Source organism: Hoplias malabaricus, chromosome 5 (assembly GCF_029633855.1).
Source record: "Hoplias malabaricus isolate fHopMal1 chromosome 5, fHopMal1.hap1, whole genome shotgun sequence".
NCBI lineage: Eukaryota > Metazoa > Chordata > Actinopteri > Characiformes > Erythrinidae > Hoplias > Hoplias malabaricus.
Window position 1 is genome coordinate 22,668,304 of NC_089804.1, and position 24,888 is coordinate 22,693,191.

Consider the following 24,888-nt stretch of genomic DNA (forward strand, 5'->3'; position numbering starts at 1 on the left):
TACTGAGCCAAGGTCTGTGACCTAATTTTAGTTTTATAAAGCAACTTTGTTTCATTTCCTTGAGGAACACTGACCTAATAAAATCCCGACACTCCTCATGGAAAGCAGGTTCTCTACTGGACAAAGCTGCTAACTTTCACTATGATTTAATCGCTGTCACACGCAGAAAGCGATATAAATCTTGAATGGGATGTACTGGCATGTGCAGATACGGGCACAGTGTTTATCACTCTGTTTACTGCAGTGTAGTGTGTGAAGCATGACATCAGATCAGCAGTGTAAACAACATGGTACAACTGTAGCTCCCACTGCAAAATGACATTCATTAAAAATTCTCAAAACACTATCAAATTTATATAATACCGTATTTTCCGCACTATAAGGCGCACCGGATTATAAGGCGCACCTTCATTGAATGACCTATTTTAAAACTTTGTCCATATATAAGGCGCACCGGATTATAAGGCGCATACAATAGACGCTACAGTAGAGGCTGGGGGTTACGTTATGCATCAATTAGATGGAGCTGCGCTAAAGGGAATGTCAACAAAACAGTCAGATAGGTCAGTTCAACTTTATTAATAGATTACAACCCAGCGTAGTTTAAGGTAAAACATGTAGTGCAATGTTAATATACCCCACATAGTGGGGGGGGACTTCCTCGATTCAATAATAATAATAATCACAATATAGTAACACTCGAAATAGTGCAAAGCGATAACAATATATCAATAACTCAACGTTGCTCAAACGTTAAAATCACACAACACACAAAATAAACACGTAAAGCTCACTTTACTAAGTTATTCCTCATCCACGAATCCCGTTCGTTAGTGATTCGTTAATGTTAAATTCTCTTGCTGCTGCTCTATTCCCGTGTTCTTCTGCGTGACTGATCGCCTGAGTTTAAACTCTGCGTCATATGCGTGTCTCTTAATAGGAGCCATTTTGGGGTCTTTACATAAAAAATAAATGGAAATGAAATATATATACCGGTATATATCCAGCATGCACCGCGCGCGGAAGAAAATGAAGTAGGCGGCTGCTTACCATAGTTGCGAGACCTGTTGTGGCTCAATATTGGTCCATATATAAGGCGCACCGGATTATAAGGCGCACTGTCGGCTTTTGAGATAATTTGAGTTTTTTAGGTGCGCCTTATAGTGCGGAAAATACGGTAAACTACATTTAAAGATCTGTATCATATACTTATATCAAAGGGTGTAGAATTAGCATTGGACGGAGGTGCGTGGTTTGGAAATGAACTGCACAACAAACTGACAATTGCCTTATGTAGTTGTTTTATCACGGAGCAAAAAAAAAAACAGGCAAGATTCACAGATTCATAGATTCATAGATTCACAGATTCATAGATTCACAGATTCATAGATTCATAGATTCACAGATTCACAGATTCATAGATTCACAGATTCATAGATTCACAGATTAATAGATTCATAGATTCACAGATTCATAGATTCATAGATTCACAGATTCACAGATTCATAGATTCACAGATTCACAGATTCACAGATTCATAGATTCACAGATTCATAGATTCACAGATTAATAGATTCATAGATTCACAGATTCATAGATTCAAAGAGTCATAGATTCATAGATTCACAGATTCATAGATTCAAAGAGTCATAGAGTCATAGGTCCCCACCAACGTCAAGAGCAAATATATGCCCGCTCTTTTATCAGATTCATGAGCAAATAAATCATTTCGAAATCTTCAAAAGCTGTAAAATGTAGATGCTCCTGAAACATCTAACTGTATAATTATATCAGTGTTTGAAACAAAATGTAAAGATTGTATTCGACTGAACTGTATATTTTTGTTAGTAGACATCCTTAGAAGAGAAATGATGAGACACACATGGCACTGTCTGTTCTAAACATGTTTTCTGTGTTTATACAGGACTCCCCTCTGAAAGCCGTTCAGATGCTTTGGGTTAACCTCATCATGGACACGTTTGCCTCCCTGGCTCTGGCCACGGAGCCCCCCACCGAATCCCTGCTCATGAGGAAACCATACGGCCGAAACAAACCTCTTATCTCCAGCACTATGACCAAGAACATCCTGGGCCATGGCATTTACCAGCTCATCATCATCTTCACTCTGCTGTTCGTTGGTATGAGTCTCTTACTGTAAACTTCATATCCTTTCTAAGCCGTTTTGCAGCATGGTTCCTCCACAGTACAGTGGAGTAGTTGATGGAGTCTTTGTAGATGTTCATTTAGACTTATATCATATAAATGGTACAGTTTTGTATTAAACACTGTGGTTGTGTATGGGCTTCTCGTTCTCATTGTGATGTTTTATCTGCAGGTGAACAGATATTTGATATTGACAGTGGCAGGAACGCCCCTCTGCACTCTCCTCCGTCGGAGCACTACACCATCATCTTCAACACCTTTGTTATGATGCAGCTCTTCAACGAGATCAACGCTCGCAAGATCCACGGAGAGAGGAATGTGTTTGACGGTATCTTCAGGAATCCCATCTTCTGCTCCATCGTTCTGGGAACATTCGCCATTCAGGTATTTCAGCTTCATGAGAGGTGTTTTTCTTTAGTCTCAGGCTTTATTTTTTAATCTTAATGATGTTGAATGAATGACCTTGTGATAGTTCATGGAGCGAGAGACACAGTTGATTCCGTCATTGAATAACTCAAAACATCAAGACATAGCTGTGTTAGCCAATCGGAGAATACGTTTTTACAGTGCACTAGAACCCGGGGGCGTGCAAACTATAAGCCAAACAGACTGAGGTTTCTTTATTTCAATGTTCTAGATCGTGATTGTGCAGTTTGGAGGGAAGCCGTTCAGTTGCTCCCCTCTCGACCTGGAGAAGTGGATGTGGTGTGTGTTCCTGGGGCTCGGAGAGCTGGTCTGGGGACAGGTAAATCACCATAAACATTACAGAGCTTTTTTAATCAAGACCCTGGAGAAATTCTGTCTACATTATTTGAAATCTGTAAATATCACAGCAGTTGGTGCTGCTCAGACCTTGCTCCTATGTCACACATGGAGCTCTTATATCTACCCTTCTGTTTGAAAACAATGGCTGAAGCATAATGGCTCACTGTGGCACAGGTGATCTCCTCAATTCCAAACAGCAAGCTGAGGTTCCTGAAGGGTGCGGGTCAGCTGACGCAGAAGGACGACATGCCAGAGGAGGAGATGAACGAAGACCAGGAGGAGATCGATCATGCCGAGAGAGAGCTGCGGAGAGGACAGATCCTCTGGTTTCGAGGCCTCAGCAGAATCCAGACTCAGGTAAGAGCCATAATTGAAATTAGGACTCAGGAAACACCTGCATGCATGAAGCTGCGAGGATTTCATTTAATTCAGTCTTTGTTTGAGCTCAGTTTAGCTTTGCATGGTGTTAATTAGACGCAGAGGAGTATTGTTAGGCATTAGTGTATGTGTAAGCTTGCTTGATTGAAAGTGTGCTGTGAAAATGGCTGTATGGTTTGAGCATGAAATTGACTCTGAGAATTTGGTCTGTAATTTTAAATCGTCTATCGCTGATGATTAGGGAAGCTCTAAATTAGAAACGTTGCTTCTGTGGTAAGGTAAAGCCAAATAGAAATAGTTTATAGAACCTGCATATGCACATTTAAAAGAGCATGCAAAAAAAATCGTTTTGAGAAGGTTGCGCATTTGCATGATAAGGACTGTGCATTTGGTTTTGCTTTTTTTTATAATGTCACATGTCAGCAATGCTTCCCAATACAATTCTGTAGTGAAGTCAATCTACAGATGACAGCTATTGAAGACCATTCGTCACATGATAAAATCAGCCTGATTCGAATCATCAGAGCCTTTTTAATTCACGACAGTGGCCGGTCGTAGCCTCGTCTCGTGCTTCTTTGCGTGAGAAAGCAGTCCATTCACGTCACGTCATTTCTGCACACACTTTTCATCCCTTTGACTCTGAATGTGACTTTAACGCCATGTGGTTTGCTCTATGTATTGTTTTTACCCTTGTTGCAGATCGAGGTTGTGAACACATTCAAGAGTGGGACTTCCTTTCAGGGAGCTCTGAGGCGCCAGTCCTCCACCACCAGCCAGAATCAGGATGTAACCAATGTTTCTAGTCCTAGTCACGTGTCCTTGTCCAATGCCCTTTCCTCTCCCACCAGCACTGCTGCTGTTCCTGCTGGGCGTGAGTGATAACTTTCTGTGTGTCGTCAAGGATGCCCTCTGACATCAGGACGTCTTTAAACCTCAGATACCACCTATAGACAAAGATACATTCAGTTATGTAATTAGCAGCAGGAGAGTAAGGGCGGTTTTTGCAGAAAAAGAGACACAGCCCATGTCCGTTTGTAATAATCACATAAGGACATAGGTACATCATGGGCATCATCATTTTTATACAGAAAAAGCATGTAGTATCCTACAAAAATAACTGTTAAAAGAAAAAGTGATATCATTACTGTAAATACAAACACTGTAAAAATAATGTTACCAAACTAATCACATTTGCTCACATTTCATTTTATTCACATTTTTTTAAAATGCAGTCACAGCTCCAGGGGCCTGGAGGTTGTGGGTTCGAGTCCCGCTCCGGGTGACTGTCTGTGAGGAGTGTGGTGTGTTCTCTCTGTGTCTGCGTGGGTTTCCTCCGGGTGACTGTCTGTGAGGAGTGTGGTGTGTTCTCCCTGTGTCTGCGTGGGTTTCCTCCGGGTGACTGTCTGTGAGGAGTGTGGTGTGTTCTCCCTGTTAGTTAGTTAGTTATCGTTACACTTATATAGCGCCTTTCTAGATACCCAAGGACGCTTTACAATCTACACTGCTCAATTTACACACACACACTGGCGAGAAGCGGCAGCCAAACGCGCACAGCGTACTCTCGACCAGAAACGACCGTCCACCTGGAGGACTGCATCGGGCACTAGGATTTCACCCAGGACAGAGCGCCAATCCATATCTGGGCACACACACATTCACTCACACATACACACTCATTAACTCACAAACCAGGACAGTTATTACAGAAGCCAATTCACCTACCCTCCATGTTTTTTTGGATTGTGGGAGGAAACCGGAGATCCCGGAGGACACCCACGCAGACACGGGGAGAACATGGAAACTCCACCCAGATGGGACTTGAACCCAAGATCCCAGTGCTGGGAGGCGAACGTGCTAACCACCAAGCCACCATGCCGGCCACCGTGCTAACCACCAAGCCACCGTGCCCCTGTGTCCGCATGGGTTTCCTCCGGGTGAATGTCTGTGAGGAGTGTGGTGTGTTCACCCTGTGTCTGCGTGGGTTTCCTCCGGGTGACTGTCTGTGAGGAGTGTGGTGCGTTCTTCCTGTGTCTGCGTGGGTTTCCTCCGGGTGACTGTTTGTGTGGAGTGTGGTGTGTTCTCCCTGTGTCTGCGTGGGTTTCCTCCGGGTGACTGTCTGTGAGGAGTGTGGTGTGTTCTCCCGGTGTCCGCGTGGGTTTCCTCCGGGTGACTGTCTGTGAGGAGTGTGGTGTGTTCTCCCTGTGTCTGTGTGGGTTTCCTCCGGGTGACTGTCTGTGAGGAGTGTGGTGTGTTCTCCCCGTGTCTGCGTGGGTTTCCCCCGGGTGCTCTGGTTTCCTCCCACAGTCCAAAAACACACGTTGGTAGGTGGATTGGCGACTCAAAAGTGTCCGTAGGTGTGAGTGTGTGAGTGAGTGTGTGTGTGTGTGTGTGTGTGTGTGTTGCCCTGTGAAGGACTGGCGTGTCTTCCCGCCTTGCGCCCAATGATTCCAGGTAGGCTCTGGACCCACTGGGACCCTGAACTGGATAAGGGTTACAGATAATGAATGAATGAATGAGTGAATGAATAATGGCACCCTTTCACTGGATCTCCCCCAATCACACACAGTGACACTAGTCTTGGCAGGTGGAGGTGAACATGTGCTTCCTCCTGGACACATGAGGCCAACCCACTACTTTTTTCATACTCCCACCGACGCGACACTGCCGAGCTCTTTAGATCTGTCACTTGGGCTACTACCTTGGGCTGTGACAGAGGGAGAGGGGGCTGTCCTAATGGTGCTCACAATGACTTCCGCCCTCTGATGGCTGAAGCATCTGATTTTGTTGCTGGTTGTAGCCGTAGCTTCTAAAACATTAATGTTAATGTAAATATTAACACGTCTAAAACCTCTCCCTTTATCCCAGGGTGAAGAGGTGATACAATAAAGCTCCTTTATTTGCAGAGGGCATCTTTGACCATATTTTCTGCTTCAGGCTATTTTCTGATACTCTGCTCTTGTTCTCCTTTGCAAGTGTTTATCAATTAATGATTAACCCCCTTCTTCGAAGGAACTTTTTGTCTCAGTGTCCTATGTGTTTGTCTCCCTCAGAGTGCTAAGAGCCCTGGAGTAAGGGTGCAGACTACGGAGTGAATTTCAGGTTGTGAGTCCCTCTACTGTCCGTCGCAAAAAAAAACAAAAAAAAAAACAGTTGGTGTGAACTAATATTCCACAAACCAAACCTTACCAGGCTGGGTAAACATTCAAGTATAAGCCAGCGGCACCCAGACGTTATTTCCCCAAAACGTTTTGGCTGCGTTTGCTGACGTTGCGTCTAATTCCCCTCTTTTTGCACATTACTGCTTCTCTCCACACAGCTCTGAAGACGTGTGAAGAGAATGTTGTTTTCTCCTCATAGTCTCGTCCTCTCTGTGGTCTGTGTGGTCGTAGAGCCCAGCCCCAGGAGCCCACAGCGACTCATTCTTGTCTCGTGGCTTCACGCTGTCGCTCATGTAGTCCACTCTGTGGTTCTGACCGGAGCAGAGGCTCAGTCCAGAGCTAGGCCAGTTCCCATTGGTGTGATTCGTCCTGACATTTGTTCTCATCTGTCATTCAGATCAGTCCAACTTTTTTTGCCTTTGTGTTTGATCAGAGCTACGCCTTTTAGACAGAAAGACGATTGATCATTAGAGGAATATTAGAGGTGTAGTGTTATTCATTTCTCAGTGCAGTGAAGATAGGAGAGCTCTTTAGGTTAATGTTAGTACGACATGAAACATAACCATGTGTTTCCAGGTGTTCCGGGATAGGCTCCGGACCCAGCGCAAGTTTGAGACAATAAATGAATTCATATATTTTCAGATTCTGTATGAATTTTTTATTCTGAAGGATATAATTAGTCTTATTTTGAAAAGAATTAAATGTAACTGCATTTCTTAAAATATTTAATGTTTACATTTGGGAAAAGCCAGATTAAGGACCTTGAAGAGCTGCTTACTTTAAGGAATATCTTCAAAACCAATCTTTATATAATTACAATTATGTATTTTGGCAGCTGCCATATGACTGCAGCCCTGTAGTTTATTAGTAGTTTCTTGGCCTATGTCTTTGGTGAAAGCAGACATGAGCGTGAACTCTGTGGCCTATACTTGAGTGTTTACACAGGGACGCATGGAGTTACTGAGTGAACAGACGTTATGTCTGTTCCTGTTTTTCCTCATTCTACAGTGTGTGTGTGTCTCTTTGTGTGTGTGACTGTGTCCATCTGAAGCGTCTCCACATTGGTGTTGTCCCGAGCTGCATGTGTTTTTTTTATTTTTTATTCTTGTTTCCTCCGACTGACTCTTTAAGCTTTGGTCTGCCTCCATCGTGTCGTGACCTTATGCTTCACAAAGCATAGGCTTCACTCTACCCTCCATCTTCTCGTCCCAGCCCATCTCACCACGTCAAATCCTGTGCTTGTATCGACTCTTTGTGGACTTTGGTTTTGTGTCCTCCAAAAAAACTCATCCTGGATCTGAACTCTTCTTTTCCTCTTTTACCACAAACAGTTTTCAACTTGCATGTGTAGGTTTTTTGTTCGTTTGCAAATTAACATGAATTGTCTCTAGGTATACAACATACTGGATCTTACTGTATACTGTATACTGTGCTGTTAAAACAAAAAGAGAACATTCGCCCATGTTTTCTTCAGTGGCTTTGGTTTTCTTTATCTTACAGTTCCTTTTTTTATATTTGCCTTCACTTTGATTGATCTATTTTATTTTCATACGTCAAGTGCACGATAGAGTAGTGAAGTGTGAATGCCTACTGAGTTTTTGAAGCTACTGGACTGCTGAATATTCCTTGGTCTCTCTCTCTCTCTCTCTCTCTCTCTCTCTCTCTTCCTGTTGTCGTTTCCCCACACTGATGTTTAAGGGTCTGTACCGGTCATCGGTCTGATCGTGGTCTTGTCCTTTCCGCAGATTCGCGTCGTCAACGCATTCCGTAGCTCGCTCTACGAAGGCTTGGAAAAACCGGAATCCAGAACCTCCATCCACAACTTCATGACCCATCCCGAGTTTAGAATAGAGGACTCCACCCCCCACATCCCCCTCATAGACGACACGGACATCGACGACGAGGCCGCGAGGAAGAACTCCAGCCAGCCCTCATCCCCCAACAAGAACAACAACGCCATCGACAGTGGGATAAACCTTACCACTGACACCAGTAAATCTGCTGCTTCCTCCAGCCCAGGCAGCCCCCTCCACAGCCTGGAGACCTCCCTCTAGCCCCAGCTGTTCGGATCACAACCAGACATTACGTTAACAAAAACCACCCCGGCGCACACCAAACAGAACCTGTGCAGATCACCGAACGCGTGGGATGTCCGAACCACGTTCTCGATTTTTCCGTTTTTCTTCCCTCTGGAGGTCAGACTGATGTTGGATGTTTCTGGAGCAACTTGAAAAACTGTCCCGTGCAAACAGACCGCTCCCTTTCTCTGAGAACACCACAACAGACTACAGGAAGATTGATTTCAAAAGCAAATCCCACTATTAAAACGTATAAAAAAAAGAAGTTCCTGCATGAATGTACATTACCCGAGGTTTTATTTGAAGAAAGCTCTTTCATTTTGACTCGATTTCGTTTGATTTTGGCGGGAAAAGTGTCGTAGACTGCTCTTTTAAGACAAAGACGGTTTTCTCCATTTCACTGATCTCTGAGTATCGTGTGTGGCATGTACCTTACTGTATAGATTTATTTGGTTTAACGAATAAAAGGTGTCGAGGCTGCAGGGCTTAAACTCGCACAGTAGATTTGCACCTGTTGGAAAAGAGGAACCTATGGAAAAATAGCATTTATTAAAAATACTATATATAAATATATATATATAAATATATACAGAGTTTATCTTTGTTGGCATGTTGCCTTGTTTCTGCTTCAATGACTCTACCTACTTTAACTTATTTATGTCCTAAAGAGAATGTAATTTGTTTACAAAAACCCATAGATAACGTCCTGGTTTCTTTGTAGGGTTCAGAACCGTACGGAAGATTTAGCTGGAAGCAGCTCACCTGGGTGAGTTCTCCTGTAATATTGGACCGTAAGTGTTTTATTACGAACTGTGTGCTGGACTTGCCTGCTATTTTGTCAAATACTGTAGATATTTTTCAGAGGATTACAAAAGAAAACCAAAATATAGTGGGATTATATAATTAATGTGGCATCTTAGTATTATATTGATTGTTTGGGGATGAACTCTGAGTGGCTCCCTCTTTATTTCCAGACTTGATCTTTAGGATGAAAGTTGAATTTTGTTGTGTGCTCTTCTGGGCTTTTCTGTTTTTTTGTTTTCTTTCGTTTCGTTTCGTTTCGTTTTTTTTTTAATTCTGCGCTTGATAGACACTTTGGGTCCATCTCAAACGTGAGGCTACATTTCAGGGTTGGAATTAAACTCTCTTCTTTAGGTACGCAGCTTCTTTGACGGGAAAGAAAACATTATATATTTTTAATTCTGCTAAAACTACAAGGCTGCGGTGGATGTTTCCACTGGACGACGTGTACTCTAAGTTATACTGGGCTTCTGTGTTTGGAAAATCTAAGTTGTGTTGAAAATCTTGTGAAACGTGTTGATTCTTCTCTCTTTTTCTTTTGACGTTTCCATGACTACATTTGCTTTCTTTTTCTTTTCTTTTTTTTTCTCAAAGTAAGAACTCAACACCAGAGCTGTCAGAAACTGAACAAGCGAAAAACTACGGAACAAAAAAAAGAGAGAAAAAAAAAAGGAATGTTGCTTTTGAGTCTTTTTCTAAAGAAAAGTAACTATATGATCATCTTCTGCACTATTCCGATATGAATGAATTTTTCTGTGGTGTAAATTTAGATGTGCTTCTGTGTGTTCGAATCAAGCTTGTCTTCCTGCGGTCAGTAAATATACTCTAGCATCTCAAACAGTATTCACTAGTCGTTAACTATTTATTGTGCTATAGAGAGAGGACAAACGGATGGCCATTTCTGAAGGCACACCTGGAACCAGAGGAACAAAGAGTCCCTTGACTGTCATAACATAACATTTGCTTCTAATTGGACGCTTAGGGAAGCATGGTCTCTTCTGCAGAATATGCAAGTTGATCTCACTTTGTCAGCCCTGAGTTTTTTATTTCTTTTTATTAATTTTTGGTTTTTGGGTTTGGTTTCTTTTACTCGTCGTGAGATGGTGCACAAGCTTTAACCGTTAGCTCAGGCATGCGTAAAGAACTCAGCAAAGCCAGAACAAACCCATCACTTTGGCACGGTTGACTCCGGCCGAAGGTTTTTTTTTTTTTTTTGCCCTTTATTCTTTCTTCGACTTGTTTTCGGAATGTGGTTCATCTCTGGAGTCTGTGACGGTGAATGTGCATGAGGACGTTGAGCGGTGTGTGTGAACGGTGAGGACTGCAGCGAAGACGCTACTTTTATCGCAGGGAACATGGGCCTCGGTTCCATTCGTTGTTTTTTGTTTTTGTTTTTGTTTTTTTTGTCTTAAAACGACCAAGTTTCAAGACCTAACGTGGATGCAGTCGGAAACGTGTCCCGAAACGCTGAATGTTTCTCAGCGTTCTAATACTTATTAATAATATTAATAATAACTAATAAATTATTAATAATAATAAAATTAATAATAATATTTCTTGCAATACATCAGCTTTTATGTACTGTAACTAGCAGCATGCATTTTGTGGAACAAATAAGAAACAACACGCCATTGGTATTTTTTGGCGCTCTAGCAATTTATGGGTAAATGATTTAAGTGTTCATCCATCTTGTTTTTATGAATTTTTTTAATCTATACAATAATTGTAAATAAAGAATTCAATGTCTTTGTTCATTTAATACTATGCAAAAAGTCATGCTTTCTGATTGTTTATCCACCTTCCCTAGAGTGTGTTGCTGGAATGTTTGTGGTTTTAAAAACAAAACAAACAAACAAACAAATGAAAAAAGTCAGTAAATAATGTGATGTAAATGATTTTTTTAGCCTGAGAAACACAATATGAACTGTCACTCTTGCTGCTTGACTGTCTGTAAACATCGACTCCAGACGGGAGCGCAAGTGAAAAAATGAAGGAAAAAAGAAAAAAAAAAAAAAAAAAAAAAACAGCACTTAATAAATTCCCAGAGCAGCATGAACCGGAATGGTGTCTAATCAACAGTGGAGTCTTGTGTGATGTTTTCCTCCATTGCACTGGAGCTGAACCTCAGCAGGAACCGAAGGGAATGATGTTTCTCTGTCTAGGGTTTGTTTACTGCGTCTGTCGTAAACATGAGTGTGATTCAGTTTCAACTTATACTCCAAAACTTTGGATGCAAACGATGGAGCGAACGTAGACCGGGTCCTAAATGTCCATTATAACAGTCCTACATATGCTTTTCCTTCTGTAAATTAACTTGAATTTAGTCTAGATGCAAAACACCTCGTGGACCTGGATCATAACTCGCGCTTCCACTCATGTTTAGCAGGTTGAATATTCTCCACAAGGGGGCACTGTAAGCATTTTATCGGTGTGTCCTTATTCGGCGGTTTCAAAGTTCGCGACCTATTTTCATGTCAGTGCACACAAAGAAACCTCTTCTAGGAGCAAGTACATCCAAACTTTTGAGTATTTCTTTGACATTTTAAAATTGGTGCTTTAATGTTCATCTGCTTAATCCAATGTCCAGCTCCTCTGTGATTGGCTCAGGTGCGGTCAGGAGTGGGTAGTAAGTGCTGTAGTTATATTTACCCCACTCCATGCACGGTACAGTTGGATTTTTACTTTTCCTCAGCTCCTTTTCCTCCGTTCAGCTTCACTGAGTGTAGTGCCATATTTGTGTGATGTGTATTATGTTGTTGTGTGATGATGTGGGGTTGCTGTGTGTGTGTAGTGTGATGGTGTGTGTGTTTTGTGAAGATGAAAACAATACTGTACCTTTTAACTGGATGCTATTCTCCGTTTCCAGCAGCAGAGGGCACTCTGGAGTCAGAAATGTAGAAGCTAAGAGCAAACAGAACCTGAATCCTGCAGTGTTCTCTAATGACTCTCCCTCTGCAGCCTCCCACTCCAGGGCTTTACTCCGCTGAAGGTTTGAAAAACTATTATCTGAAAGTCTCACTGGGTCTAAGCAGAGTCAGGACAGTTACTGTCGTCTATGTGTCATAAAAAGGGCACAGATGAAGCAAGACATCTATTTAATTTTGGTGCTGTTTCAGAAAGTGCCTTCTACCAGGAACTTACAGTAAAATAATTGTTTCAGGTGTTTATTCTCAGATCTCTAATTGTAACCCAATTGTGTCCAAAGTTTGGTAGATTCCAGCTTAGATTTAGTGACCTATGTTACTTTAATCCCAATCCCAAATGAAATTAATTGGGTCTTAATGTAACATCTGTGACCTGCTTTAGTAAAAACCCCACAAGGATCAAACACCACAGCAGCATTCTCCTCCTATCTAAAGGACTCTGTTCAGAACGGCTGGTTTCAGCACCTGTTGCTTTAACCGATAATGAGTTGCTCACCGTTCACCCCGACCCCGAGTGCACAGCTGTGAGGAGCAGAAGCTCTGTTTTTTAGCTGTTTTCCTTCTCGTTTTCACCGTTTTTACTTGAATCCTCCTAAAAAGTTTTATATTTATGATCAGGAATGGGGAATTCTCAATGTTCGTGAGAGACACCTGTCAATCAGAGATGAACCATTTTGCTTTGATCTTGTACGAGGCCGTCGTTTACGGTTTTAGTCTGAGTCCATGTCTAATCAGGACTGATGACAGAGGGCATATACGTGTATCAGAAAAATAATCACACGCCAAACAAGTTTCATTTCCAATCAAAATGCCCACGTTTGATTTTTACAGCAGGGAAATTAAGAAGAGAAAAAGCTCAACAGCTTCCTGTAATCTTCTCAGTGTTTACTGTGTCCACTCTACCATTTTTTTTCTGGAAGCGTTCAGTTCTGCTGCCACACCTCCAAACTTCAATCAGAAGTTAGTTGCCTTTTCTGCTTCTCACTCCCCTGATACCTGCTCATTGTGTTTGTTTTGCTCTGTTTAACCTCTTCTTTGCCCCCAGCGCTGTGATTGGAGAGACTCAGAAAAGGAGGCGGGGCCACTCTGAAGTGTCCTCTCTCTAAGTAAGACGCAGGACAAAATCCGAATCACTCGTTTTATCCCATGTTTGCAAAATCACGTGCACTGAACACGAGATTTAATTTTTCACAATATGTCCCCTTTAGTGGGCGGCACGGTGGTGCAGCTTGTAGTGTCGCAGTCACACAGCTCCAGGGACCTGAAGGTTGTGGGTTCGATTCCCGCTCCGGGTGACTGTCTGTGAGGAGTGTGGTGTGTTCTCCCTGTGTCTGCGTGGGTTTCCTCCGGGTGACTGTCTGTGAGGAGTGTGGTGTGTTCTCCCTGTGTCTGCGTGGGTTTCCTCCGGGTGACTGTCTGAGGAGTGTGGTGTGTTCTCCCTGTGTCTGCGTGGGTTTCCTCCGGGTGACTGTCTGTGAGGAGTGTGGTGTGTTCTCCCTGTGTCCGTGTGGGTTTCCTCCGGGTGCTCCGGTTTCCTCCCACGGTCCAAAAACACACGTTGGTAGGTGGATTGGTGACTTCAAAGTGTCTGTAGGTGTGAGTGAATGTGTGTGTGTCTGCGTTGCCCTGTGAAGGACTAGCGCCCCCTCCAGGGTGTATTCCCGCCTTGCGCCCAATGATTCCAGGTAGGCTCTGGACCCACCACGACCCTGAATTGGATAAGGGTTACAGATAATGAATGAATGTCCCCTTTAAGACTCTTTATTTTGAAGTAAAGACCTTCTATTCTCAGAACGTAAAGACCTTGGTGGTGGAAGCACGCATGTTTAGCCAACAGTTGCTCGGATGGGACGTCTCAGTTGTAAGTGAGAGGTTAATGTGATCCAGCAGCGGCGGCTCGACCCGAACCCCGTCGACTCAGTTCTATTGAAGCAGCAGTGGATGGATTGATTCTTCCTCTCTGCCGGTGACAGATTGTGCTGGTGTTCAAGCTGATGATGACGAGAGATGTGTGGCGATGGCCGCCATGAAACGTAATTAATCACAAGATGTAAAAGTGTCAGTGGAGAGGGTCAGGGTAGAGGTCACCGCTGTGAGCGCTGGAGCTCGGGTGTGTTGTTGTTTGTGGGAATGTTCAGCTTCGCAGAGAGAGGATGACTTTCTCTTCTTTTGTACTTTTGAAAGAGGGATCTATGATATACTTTTTTCTGTTTGGGTGATAAAAATCACAAAGAAAAAGAAGCAAATAAGTAAATAATCCAGAGTGTCAACACAGCCTTTGTCCCGATGCGGGGCTTCAGGGTTCGGAGGGGGGTGTTAAGCCTGGTTGTGATGCTGAGCTGCTCCTCTCTTGGTTATACAGCTTTTTAATGATGGGAGTTTTTGGGACGGCTCCACTCACTTGCCTTGTGTCTCAGGGACAAAGGTGTGTGTGTGTGTGTTTGTGTGTGTGTGTGTGTGTGTGGAGTTGGGGGTGGGTGTGCGGGTCATATTTTTGCTGTGGTTAAAATTTGAAGAACAGCAGGACGGCAGCAAGGGAAAGAGAGAGAGAGTGAAAGACAGAGGAAAGAGAGAGAGATAAAGCTCCTCCACGTCAGGAATGCTCCGCTTGCACATTTGCATGCAGCACTGGCCCTGGCACGGCAGATGAATATTTAGTGGCTCCCACAGGCGAGTGCAGATTAATGCCCAATGAATTCAGGTCCATGCGCTGGGCCCATTTCCCCAAAGAAAGGCCCTTTATTGAGGCCTGGTTGAATCATGCTGCTTTCCTTTTGCCCAATGGAGGTAGAGGTAATTGACAGTCCTTTAGAAAGTGCCAAACACTGGTGCTTTTTTGGAGGGGGATTGATTTTGAAATTACATTGCCTTTGGGCTCTTTAAAGGCTGAGCTGGAAAATGCAGGCCCTTGGTGATTGTTCTAATGAGATCAGCGTACCTATGGTTCCTGTTCGGGAAAACCCGTTTGTGGGAATGACATGGGAAACTAAAAGAACGCCCCAACACCCCCCCCCCCCCCCACAACCCCCCACCTCAAACCCACCCTCCACCCTCCACAACCACGGACGCCTCCACGGCCACGATAAAAAGGGAGGGCGAGAACAAACAGAGCCAGTTAAGGAAAAGCTTCCGTTGTCCACACGTTGTTCACTATTTTCATTGTGTAACTTTCTCCCGCTTGTGGCTTCAGCCTGAACCTCTGAAACCTGTGCCATGAGCTTGTTTAGACTGCGGAGTTAAAGGAGCACCGGCCTGGAGAGAAGTCTCCACAGCGTACTTCCACGAATCAGCCTCTAGGGGAAAGAAAAGAGGGATCAGGTCTACGTTTAAACTGCATTATCTGCTGGTGTTGGACTGAGACTGTTTACTGATATTTACTGCTGTGGAGCGGTGCTACAGTGTAATAAGAAAGTGATGGAACTCCATCCAGTACATGGCTGTACATGACTTGACTTAATGCAATCAAATCCTCACAGCAATGTTCCAGTATCAACTGTAAAGCCTTCCCAGAAGAGTGGCTGCCTCTGCCAACTACCCTTCATTTTGGAAGACACATTGAACTTGATCAACAGGTCTCTACGATGTTGTTAATCATCTAAGCACAAGACAAACACTGGACTTTTAATCACACCTGTTTAATGTTTAATGTTTTGTTGCTGTGAGAAAGTCTGAGCTCTGATTTATTTAAATTGAACACAGACACAACACAAAGAGTGTTTGCTTCAGAAAAGCTCGGTTCAAAAGGCCACGTTTACCGAGGCTTTGTAGCGAGGGTCAGAAGGAGGTGGAAAATCTGTGCCCGGACGTGCCTCCATCAGTCAAACCTTATCCAAAGCAGAGACCGTCCTCACGGGAGACAAAGTCCACACATTTGCACATCAGCAGGACGTATATCTTTCCCCAAATCAGCTCAAGACTCCAGAGGCCGGAGCTGAGGACGTGTTTAAGGACATTTCTGGCCTATAGTTTAATGTCACAGTGTATGTCAGCTGTGTCCCTCAGCCTTCATTGGTTCACCACAACACACTCCTCTTGCCCACACTTGGCATTGAGTAGGACGTCCCATCAGCAGCTCCAGAGCTGTACACAATAGTGTGTCCCTTAGTAATACACTTTAATCATCCGTAATAAACACAAAACAGAAGCAAGGATGGAGTGGAAGAGATGGAAAAAAGTGCCCTTTAGCTGTGTGTACAGAGAGAATGCGGAGAGAGGAACAGCTTGAGTCCGGCGGGTGGTCAGGACATCAGCTGTCGTCCAGCATCCTCTGTGAGGTTTAGGTTACTCCAGAATTGTCACTTAATTACTCTCCGTGAGGGAGTCGAACCTGCTCTGTTTTCTGATGAGAACTGTACACAGTGTTGTGTGGGATTACACCAGGCTTGGCTTCAACACAGTGACAACCCTCTCACATCTGCTCCCAGATTGAACTGAATCAGAATTTGATGTCAGTGACCTCAGGGTCTGTCTGAGGTCATTTAGAAAAGATATAGAGTGGAGATAAGGGCTATTTAGGACCTTCGGTGAAACTGTTAGGGCCTGTTTAGAAATGGAAAGCTTCAGTCCAGGTTTGTTGACACCACAAGGATGGGAAAAGAATTCATGACCTATTTGTGTAACGTACATAGTTTTGTATTCTGATTTGTACTGTTTCTTGTTTGTGCTCCCCATGTCATGTGATACCCTTCCCTTTTGTTTCTAGTGTCACGCGTCTTAATCAGTTCCCAGGTGTTTCTGTTTGTGTTGTCTGGTCCTTGTCAGTGTTTCCTGGGTGTGGGTCATTGTAGATGTATGTATGTTTGTGGTCTGTGCTTCATGTCTGTTTCATAGTCTTGTTCTATGTTTAAAGCTTCTTGTTTAGCCTTCTTTTTTAATGTTTAGCCTTGTTTAATGTTTAATCTTCTTGTTTAGCCTCTGTGTTTAATCTTTGTTCTGTTCTTGTTTAGTGTTTAGCCTTGTTTACTATTTGCCCCTTTGTTCTGTTTAGTTCTTCTTTAGCATTCTAGCCCTAGTGTTTAGCATCCTAGCCCAAGTGTTTAGCATCCTAGCCCTAGTGTTTAGCATCCTAGCCCTAGTGTTTAGCGTCCTATCCCTAGTGTGTAGCGTCTTAGCCCTAGTGTTTAGCATTCTAGCCCTAGTGTTTAGCGTCCTAGCCCTAGTGTTTAGCATACTAGCTCTAGTGTTTAGCTTCCTAGCCCTAGTGTGTAGCATCTTAGCCCTAGTGTTTAACATCCTAGCCCTAGTGTTTAGCGTACTAGCCCTAGTGTTTAGCTTCCTAGCCCTAGTGTGTAGCATCCTAGCCCTAGTGTGTAGCATCTTAGCACCAGTGTTTAGCATTCTAACCCTAGTGTTTAGCGTACTAGCCCTAGTGTTTAGCTTCCTAGCCCTAGTGTGTAGCATCTTAGCCCTAGTGTTTAACATCCTAGCCCTAGTGTTTAGCGTACTAGCCCTAGTGTTTAGCTTCCTAGCCCTAGTGTGTAGCATCTTAGCCCTAGTGTTTAACATCCTAGCCCTAGTGTGTAGCGTCCTAGCCCTAGTGTGTAGCATCTTAGCACCAGTGTTTAGCATCCTAGCCCTAGTGTTTAGCGTCCTAGCCCTAGTGTTTAACGTCCTAACCCTAGTGTTTAGCGTCCAAGCCCTAGTGTTTAGCATCTTAGCACCAGTGTTTAGCATCCTAGCCCTAGTGTTTAGCATCCTAGCCCTAGTGTTTAGCGTCCTAGCCCTAGTGTTTAGCGTCCAAGCCCTAGTGTGTAGCATCTTAGCACCAGTGTTTAGCATCCTAGCCCTAGTGTTTAGCATCCTAGCCCTAGTGTTTAGCGTCCTAGCCCTAGTGTTTAGCATCCAAGCCCTAATGTTTAGCGTCCTAGCCCTAGTGTTTAGCCCCTTTGTCTAGTTCCCTAGCCTCTCTGTCTAGTTTCCTTATGGATGTTAATAAAGTGTCCTACACTTACCTCCGCTCCTATTTCTATATCCTTGACCACCCTGATGCACCCCTACACCCACCACGTGACAATTTGAGCGTTAAAGTGCAAGGATTGAACCCACAATCCCAGGACCCTAGCGTTGTGTGGCAAAACATTAAAATGGACAATATTTAACAATACCGCCATTCTGAATATTTTCATTATTACTACTTTGAATGCCTGAGTGCTTTAGCCTTTGTACTGTAGTTACCACTGCACAATCAGATTACAGCTCTCAGCAGACTGCAGCGTGATGTGGGTAATCCTGAAGAAAGAGTCTGAGGCCAGCACGAGCCTTGACACACTCCAATAACAACAGGACTGTGTTTTTACTGTCATTGCACAGCAGTTCAACTATATCGTCACTCCATATTTAACCCATCAATGGCAGTGAACACACACACACACACACACACACACTAATGCCCAGGGGAACAGCAGACAATCTTCAACCCTCACTTTTAGTATTAAGTAGTTCTCCTCACTGTGGGAGGATGGAGACACACACAGAGCTCTGAATGGGTTCTGATTTTTAGATTTGATTGGTGTTGTTTGTCTGATGAGTCTTTGTGCTCTCTAATGACTGGAACTCAATAAAGAGGCATGTTTTTGTTTGTTATAAAAAGACAAAACGCACTCTGAGGCAGGAGCAGAGGACACTTTGCCGTACTTTCTCATGACAGGAGTTCTGAGAATGCTGTGTTCATGTTGCGAAAGCCACTCTTTGATTAATACGCCATTGTGTGCTGATGGCTGTGGGAAATCATTGATGGATTACTAGCGCTGGGTCACTGCGGAGCCAACTTTGACAGTTCTCTCCAAACACAAAAGACACAAAGGGCATATGCTTTAGTTGCATCTTTTTTTTTTTTCGCCCCCTGCTTGCGTTTTCTTGCTTTGACTGAAGTGTAACTAGATAATGGCTCCAGACAGTGAGTAAAGACTGTGATGGCGCTCTGGCGTCAGTATAACACCTGTCCTCACCTTTAACTGGAGGACATCTGTTTGTGTTGATTTCACTTTTACCAACTCCTCCTCGCACCTCTTCACTGTGAGCTTTCGCTTTCCCAAAGCCCTCGCTCCGTTCCTCTTAATTGCCCCACACATTGCTGCGGAGAAGAAAGGAAGAAAGGAGCACAAGGGCTGGTTCTTCTCCTCCCTGGAACTGGGATTGCCATAGAAACATAGTGTTTGTATTGCTTAACCTTGTTTTCAACTTTGTGTCTTTCCAGCGCCTTCTAAAGGCCCTATTCTTGGGGCTTAGCAAGGGGCCACCTTTTATACGTCACCGTCCACTGTGATATGTGTGCGCCCCATTCACACCAGAGCTTCACACTGGAGGAAGACGTCGAAAATATTTGACCTCAATTACACCCTATGGAGGACTCGCTGTTTTGTGTGTGTGTGTCTGTGTGTGTGTGTGTGTGTGTGTGTCTGTGATTGTGTATGTGGGGGATCATTTCTAATTTTCTGGCCCTGGGTCTCTGCTGTGTCTAGACAGAGCGCTGAGGTTTTCGGCTCAAACGTTCTTTAAAAGGCTGTGGCGTTAAGATTTGGCCCGAAATTGTTTGCGCACTAATTTTGGTCATTCAACATTTCACCTGAAATCAAGGGTGTTATTCGGGAGTTTGTTCCCTGCGCAGCATGGATCAGACACAGCAGTGCGGCTGGAGTTTGTAAACCCCTCGGCGTCACTGTTGGACTGAGGATAGTCCACGGCCCAAAAACATCCACACAACAGTGACTAGTGGGCAGCGTCCTGTGATCACCTATAGCTGAGGAATTCAATCATTTTCCTCTGGAAGCCCCTCGTATGTTTTTTGAGAACCTGGGGCCACACGTCCAGTGTCGTCTAGAGGTCTCACCCTGGGCAGTGGGCCCTGGTCTTCAGACGGGGTCTGGATGTAACAACAGGACTGTGGCGTACAGAGAGATCTGTGCTGGTGGTAGAAGGTGGTAAGTGTGAGAGAAGCTGAATGATCACAGGACCAGCTGGAACACCTCCGTTTCTACTCTTCTTGTCCTTATTATCAGCTCCACTAACCACACAGGAGCACTTTGTCTTTCTACAGTTACAGACTGTAGTACAACTGTTGGACTCCATACTTTGTTAGCCCTCTTTCACCCCATTCTTCAGCGCTCAGGACCCAAACACAATCCCCACAGAGTAGGTGTGATGTGGTGGATCATTCTCAGTGCTGCAGTAGTGGTGTGTTAGTGTGTGTTGTGCTGGTGCGAGTGGATCAGACACAGCAGTGCTGCTGGAGTTCTTAAACAACACAGTGCCACCGGTGCAGTGACCAATGAGCCACTGTCTCTGACTTTACATCTACAAGGTGGACCAACGAGGTACAAGAGGCTAACAGAGTGTAAAGTGAATGAACACAGGGTTTAAAAACTCCAGCAGCACTGCTGTGTCTGATCCACTTGCAGGATCTCAATGCAGACACAGCCAGAGGTCACAGGTCAGTGAGAGCCAAACAGAGCAGGACATTACAAGTGCAGAGGGCCTTTAATGACCAGCAAGAACACCAGAGTAAGGTAGGGGAAAAAAGGTCATCTATTTACTCTTCCCTCACAGCAGAGCAGCATTAGTTATAGAAACTGATGCAGTTGTATCCTAGCAACAAACTCCTCTCTCATCTCTCTGCTGTAATAATGTGAGTTCCAGAAGGATGGTCAGACACTGGTCAGACTGTGAAATAAAGGCTTTTTTATTCTCTGATTTGTTCTTGTGGAGCATTCTTTATCATAATATCACGTCTGTTCAGTTTGCATTGGCACTTTTTCACATTTATGGACTATTCTCTATTTATTACACTGAATTATCACAGAATGATACTTTCATTGGGGCGACACGGTGGTGCAGCAGGTAGCAGGTAGCTCCCAGGGGCCTGGAGGTTGTGGGTTTGATTCACGCGCCGGGTGACTGTCTGTGAGGAGTATGGTGTGTTCTCTCTGTGTCTGCGTGGGTTTCCTCCGGGTGACTCTCTGTGAGGAGTGTGGTGTGTTCTCCCTGTGTCTGCGTGGGTTTCCCCCAGGTGACTCACATTTCTTACATTTTATTTTTATCCACTAAGATCTATTCATGTTTGTGAAGCCCTTTTGTAGCAAAAACACCCTTATTTAATATCAACACATTTTCAGTCTCTTAATTAACAGGCTGTTTTTGTTCCTGTGTTTTTAAAAGAGACTCGCCTCAAAACCTCATCATAGACGAGCAGGACTCGACTGCTGTGGGCTCAATAGGTGAATGTTAATATAGTTTTTTTTGTGACTACACAATAATGGAGTAAAGCCTGGGCAGTGAAAGGGCTACTTCTGAAATTCAGCAATGTTTGCAATAACTTGCGCTTTCAGAATTAACCGTGAGACTGTTGTAAACTAAACGGATTATGTCCTAAGGAGGAAATTAAAAAACGAGACTGCGTTCAAACTGTTTAAAGACGAGAGGCTGGAGGTTTGGTTTAAGACTGACACCGGAACTTCAGACTCTACCTAAAAACCACAAGCTGAAATTAGCTGCAGCTTCAGGCAGATATCAGTGTCGAGACTCAGTGGGGCACACAGCACTTGCCAGCGTCTTTGGTGGCCACTCTCTATGCGGTGTCCTGCTTCTTTCAGGTTAAGATGACAACTGACCCCTAATTGAGCAGTGTATAGTGACCGGGTCAGTCTTTTCCACTCTTTTAGTTCTAGGGCCCAGGCAACATTGGGGTGGGGTGGGCAGGGGTGTGTGTGTGTGAGTGTGTGAGTGAGAGAGAGAGAGCCCACAGTTCTTCCTGCTGAGAGACGAGGAGATGGAGTGGGAACGAATCCATGATCCTCATTAAAGCTGGACGGAGGAAACGTTTGTTGTCTGGCTGCTGAAAGCTGGTTGTTATCCAGAGTTACCAGTGTGTTTCAGAACGACGGATAAAGAAGGCTCTGAGAATGAAAGAGACCCCTGTTATAATTGATATAATCCATAGGCAGCGTCAGATTAAAAATGTAGGATCTTTACAAGTTCTGTATGTTTCTGTCTCACTTACAAACCAGTGCTGGTAAGAGTTTGGAAACGGGGAAAAGTAAATGGACAAATCCTCTACAGCATCCAAACCTCAGCCTGTGGGGGCAGGGGTGGATACAAATATGACTTAATATTCATTATGTACAGCTTCTGCACAGGCCACAGATCAGAACGTTATAATAACGTCACCGTAAACACGATTGATTTATGGTCATCGTACAATGTACCGTATTTTCCGCACTATAAGGCGCACCTAAAAAACTCAAATTATCTCAAAAGCCGACAGTGCGCCTTATAATCCGGTGCGCCTTATATATGGACCAATATTGAGCCACAACAGGTCTCGCAACTATGGTAAGCAGCCGCCTACTTCATTTTCTTCCGCGCGCGGTGCATGCTGGATATATACCGGTATATATATTTCATTTCCATTTATTTTTTATGTAAAGACCCCAAAATGGCTCCTATTAAGAGACACGCATATGACGCAGAGTTTAAACTCAGGCGATCAGTCACGCAGAAGAACACGGGAATAGAGCAGCAGCAAGAGAATTTAACATTAACGAATCACTAACGAACGGGATTCGTGGATGAGGAATAACTTAGTAAAGTGAGCTTTACGTGTTTATTTTGTGTGTTGTGTGATTTTAACGTTTGAGCAACGTTGAGTTATTGATATATTGTTATCGCTTTGCACTATTTCGAGTGTTACTATATTGTGATTATTATTATTATTGAATCGAGGAAGTCCCCCCCCACTATGTGGGGTATATTAACATTGCACTACATGTTTTACCTTAAACTACGCTGGGTTGTAATCTATTAATAAAGTTGAACTGACCTATCTGACTGTTTTGTTGACATTCCCTTTAGCGCAGCTCCATCTAATTGATGCATAAAGTAACCCCCAGCCTCTACTGTAGCGTCTATTGTATGTGCCTTATAATCCGGTGCGCCTTATATATGGACAAAGTTTTAAAATAGGTCATTCAATGAAGGTGCGCCTTATAATCCGGTGCGCCTTATAGTGCGGAAAATACGGTACAATAACTTTGTGCTTCTGGTGACACTGAGCGCACACACACACACACACACGCAGAGTCGTGGGCAACCACCGCAGTGCCCAGAAAGCAGTTGAGTGTTAGGTGCCTTGCTCAAGGGCAGTTCAGCTGTGAATGTTGAGGGAGGAGACTGTGCTCCACTTCCTCCGCCCCCAATTTTCCTGAAAGTCGAGGAGTTGAACCAGTGCCAAGACCACTTCACCTCTAACTGATCTCTAATTAAAAGACAGGGTCTAATATTAATCATGAAGGACTTATTCTTATTGCTGTAATTTACACACTCAGAGTGGATATGATCATTACAATCAGATTCAAAATGATTATTAAAGAGTAAATGATAATTATGGGAGACTCTCATAGCTTTTATTTTGCTCAAGTAGCAGGTGGTGGTGTGGCGCAGCAGGTAGGTGTCACTGTCACGGGTGACTGTCTGTGAGAAGTGTGGTGTGTTCTCTCTGGGTCTGCGTGGGTTTCCTCCGGGCGACTGTCTGTGAGGAGTGTGGTGTGTTCTCTCTGGGTCTGCGTGGGTTTGCTCCGGGTGACTGTCTGTGAGGAGTGTGGTGTGTTCTCCCTGTGTCTGCGTGGGTTTCCTCCGGGTGACTGTCTGTGAGAAGTGTGGTGTGTTCTCTCTGTGTCTGTGTGGGTTTCCTCCGGGTGACTGTCTGTGAGGAGTGTGGTGTGTTCTCTCTGTGTCTGTGTGGGTTTCCTCCGGGTGACAGTCTGTGAGGTGTGTGGTGTGTTCTCCATGTGTCTGCGTGGGTTTCCTCCGGGTGACTGTCTGTGAGAAATGTGTTGTGTTCTCTCTGTGTCTGTGTGGGTTTCCTCCGGGTGACTGTCTGTGAGGAGTGTGGTGTGTTCTCTCTGTGTCTGTGTGGGTTTCCTCCGGGTGACTGTCTGTGAGGAGTGTGGTGTGTTCTCTCTGTGTCTGTGTGGGTTTCCTCCGGGTGACAGTCTGTGAGGTGTGTGGTGTGTTCTCCATGTGTCTGCGTGGGTTTCCTCCGGGTGACTGTCTGTGAGAAATGTGTTGTGTTCTCTCTGTGTCTGTGTGGGTTTCCTCCGGGTGACTGTCTGTGAGGAGTGTGGTGTGTTCTCTCTGTGTCTGTGTGGGTTTCCTCCGGGTGACTGTCTGTGAGGAGTGTGGTGTGTTCTCCCTGTGTCTGCCTGGGTTTCCTCCGGGTGACTGTCTGTGAGGAGTGTGGTGTGTTCTCCCTGTGTCTGCCTGGGTTTCCTCCGGGTGACTGTCTGTGAGGAGTGTGGTGTGTTCTCCCTGTGTCTGCCTGGGTTTCCTCCGGGTGACTGTCTGTGAGGAGTGTGGTGTGTTCTCCCTGTGTCTGCCTGGGTTTCCTCCGGGTGACTGTCTGTGAGGAGTTTGGTGTGTTCTCCCTGTGTCTGCGTGGGTTTCCTCCGGGTGACTGTCTGTTTGGTAGGTGGATTGCCAACTCAAAAGTGTGAGTGAGTGTGTGTCGCCCTGTGAAGGACTGACTATTCTGGGTAGGCTCCGGACCCACCGCGACCCTGAACTGGATAAGCGCTTACAGACAATGAATGAATGAATGTTTAATGACCTTCAGTTGGTTTCAAACGCTAC

General features: G+C 44.4%; 1 protein-coding gene across 13 annotated transcripts in view; it reads left to right on the forward strand.

Moving 5' to 3' along the window:
* The window catches only part of atp2b2 (ATPase plasma membrane Ca2+ transporting 2), a 44,045-nt gene extending 32,690 nt beyond the window's left edge, over positions 1-11,355 (forward strand). For 4 of the 13 annotated variants that reach the window (XM_066671971.1, XM_066671972.1, XM_066671975.1 and 1 more), the window contains 6 exons: positions 1,925-2,138; positions 2,336-2,547; positions 2,801-2,908; positions 3,103-3,285; positions 4,006-4,092; positions 8,210-11,355. In XM_066671971.1, coding sequence (XP_066528068.1) covers positions 1,925-2,138; positions 2,336-2,547; positions 2,801-2,908; positions 3,103-3,285; positions 4,006-4,092; positions 8,210-8,518 — 1,113 coding nt within the window. In that variant the 3' untranslated portion in view covers positions 8,519-11,355. Of the gene's footprint in view, positions 1-1,924; positions 2,139-2,335; positions 2,548-2,800; positions 2,909-3,102; positions 3,286-4,005; positions 4,178-6,356; positions 6,409-8,209 lie in introns of all 13 variants that reach the window. The other 9 variants (XM_066671973.1, XM_066671974.1, XM_066671977.1 and 6 more) reach the window with 5 other exon arrangements.
* The last annotated feature ends 13,533 nt before the right edge of the window (positions 11,356-24,888 follow it).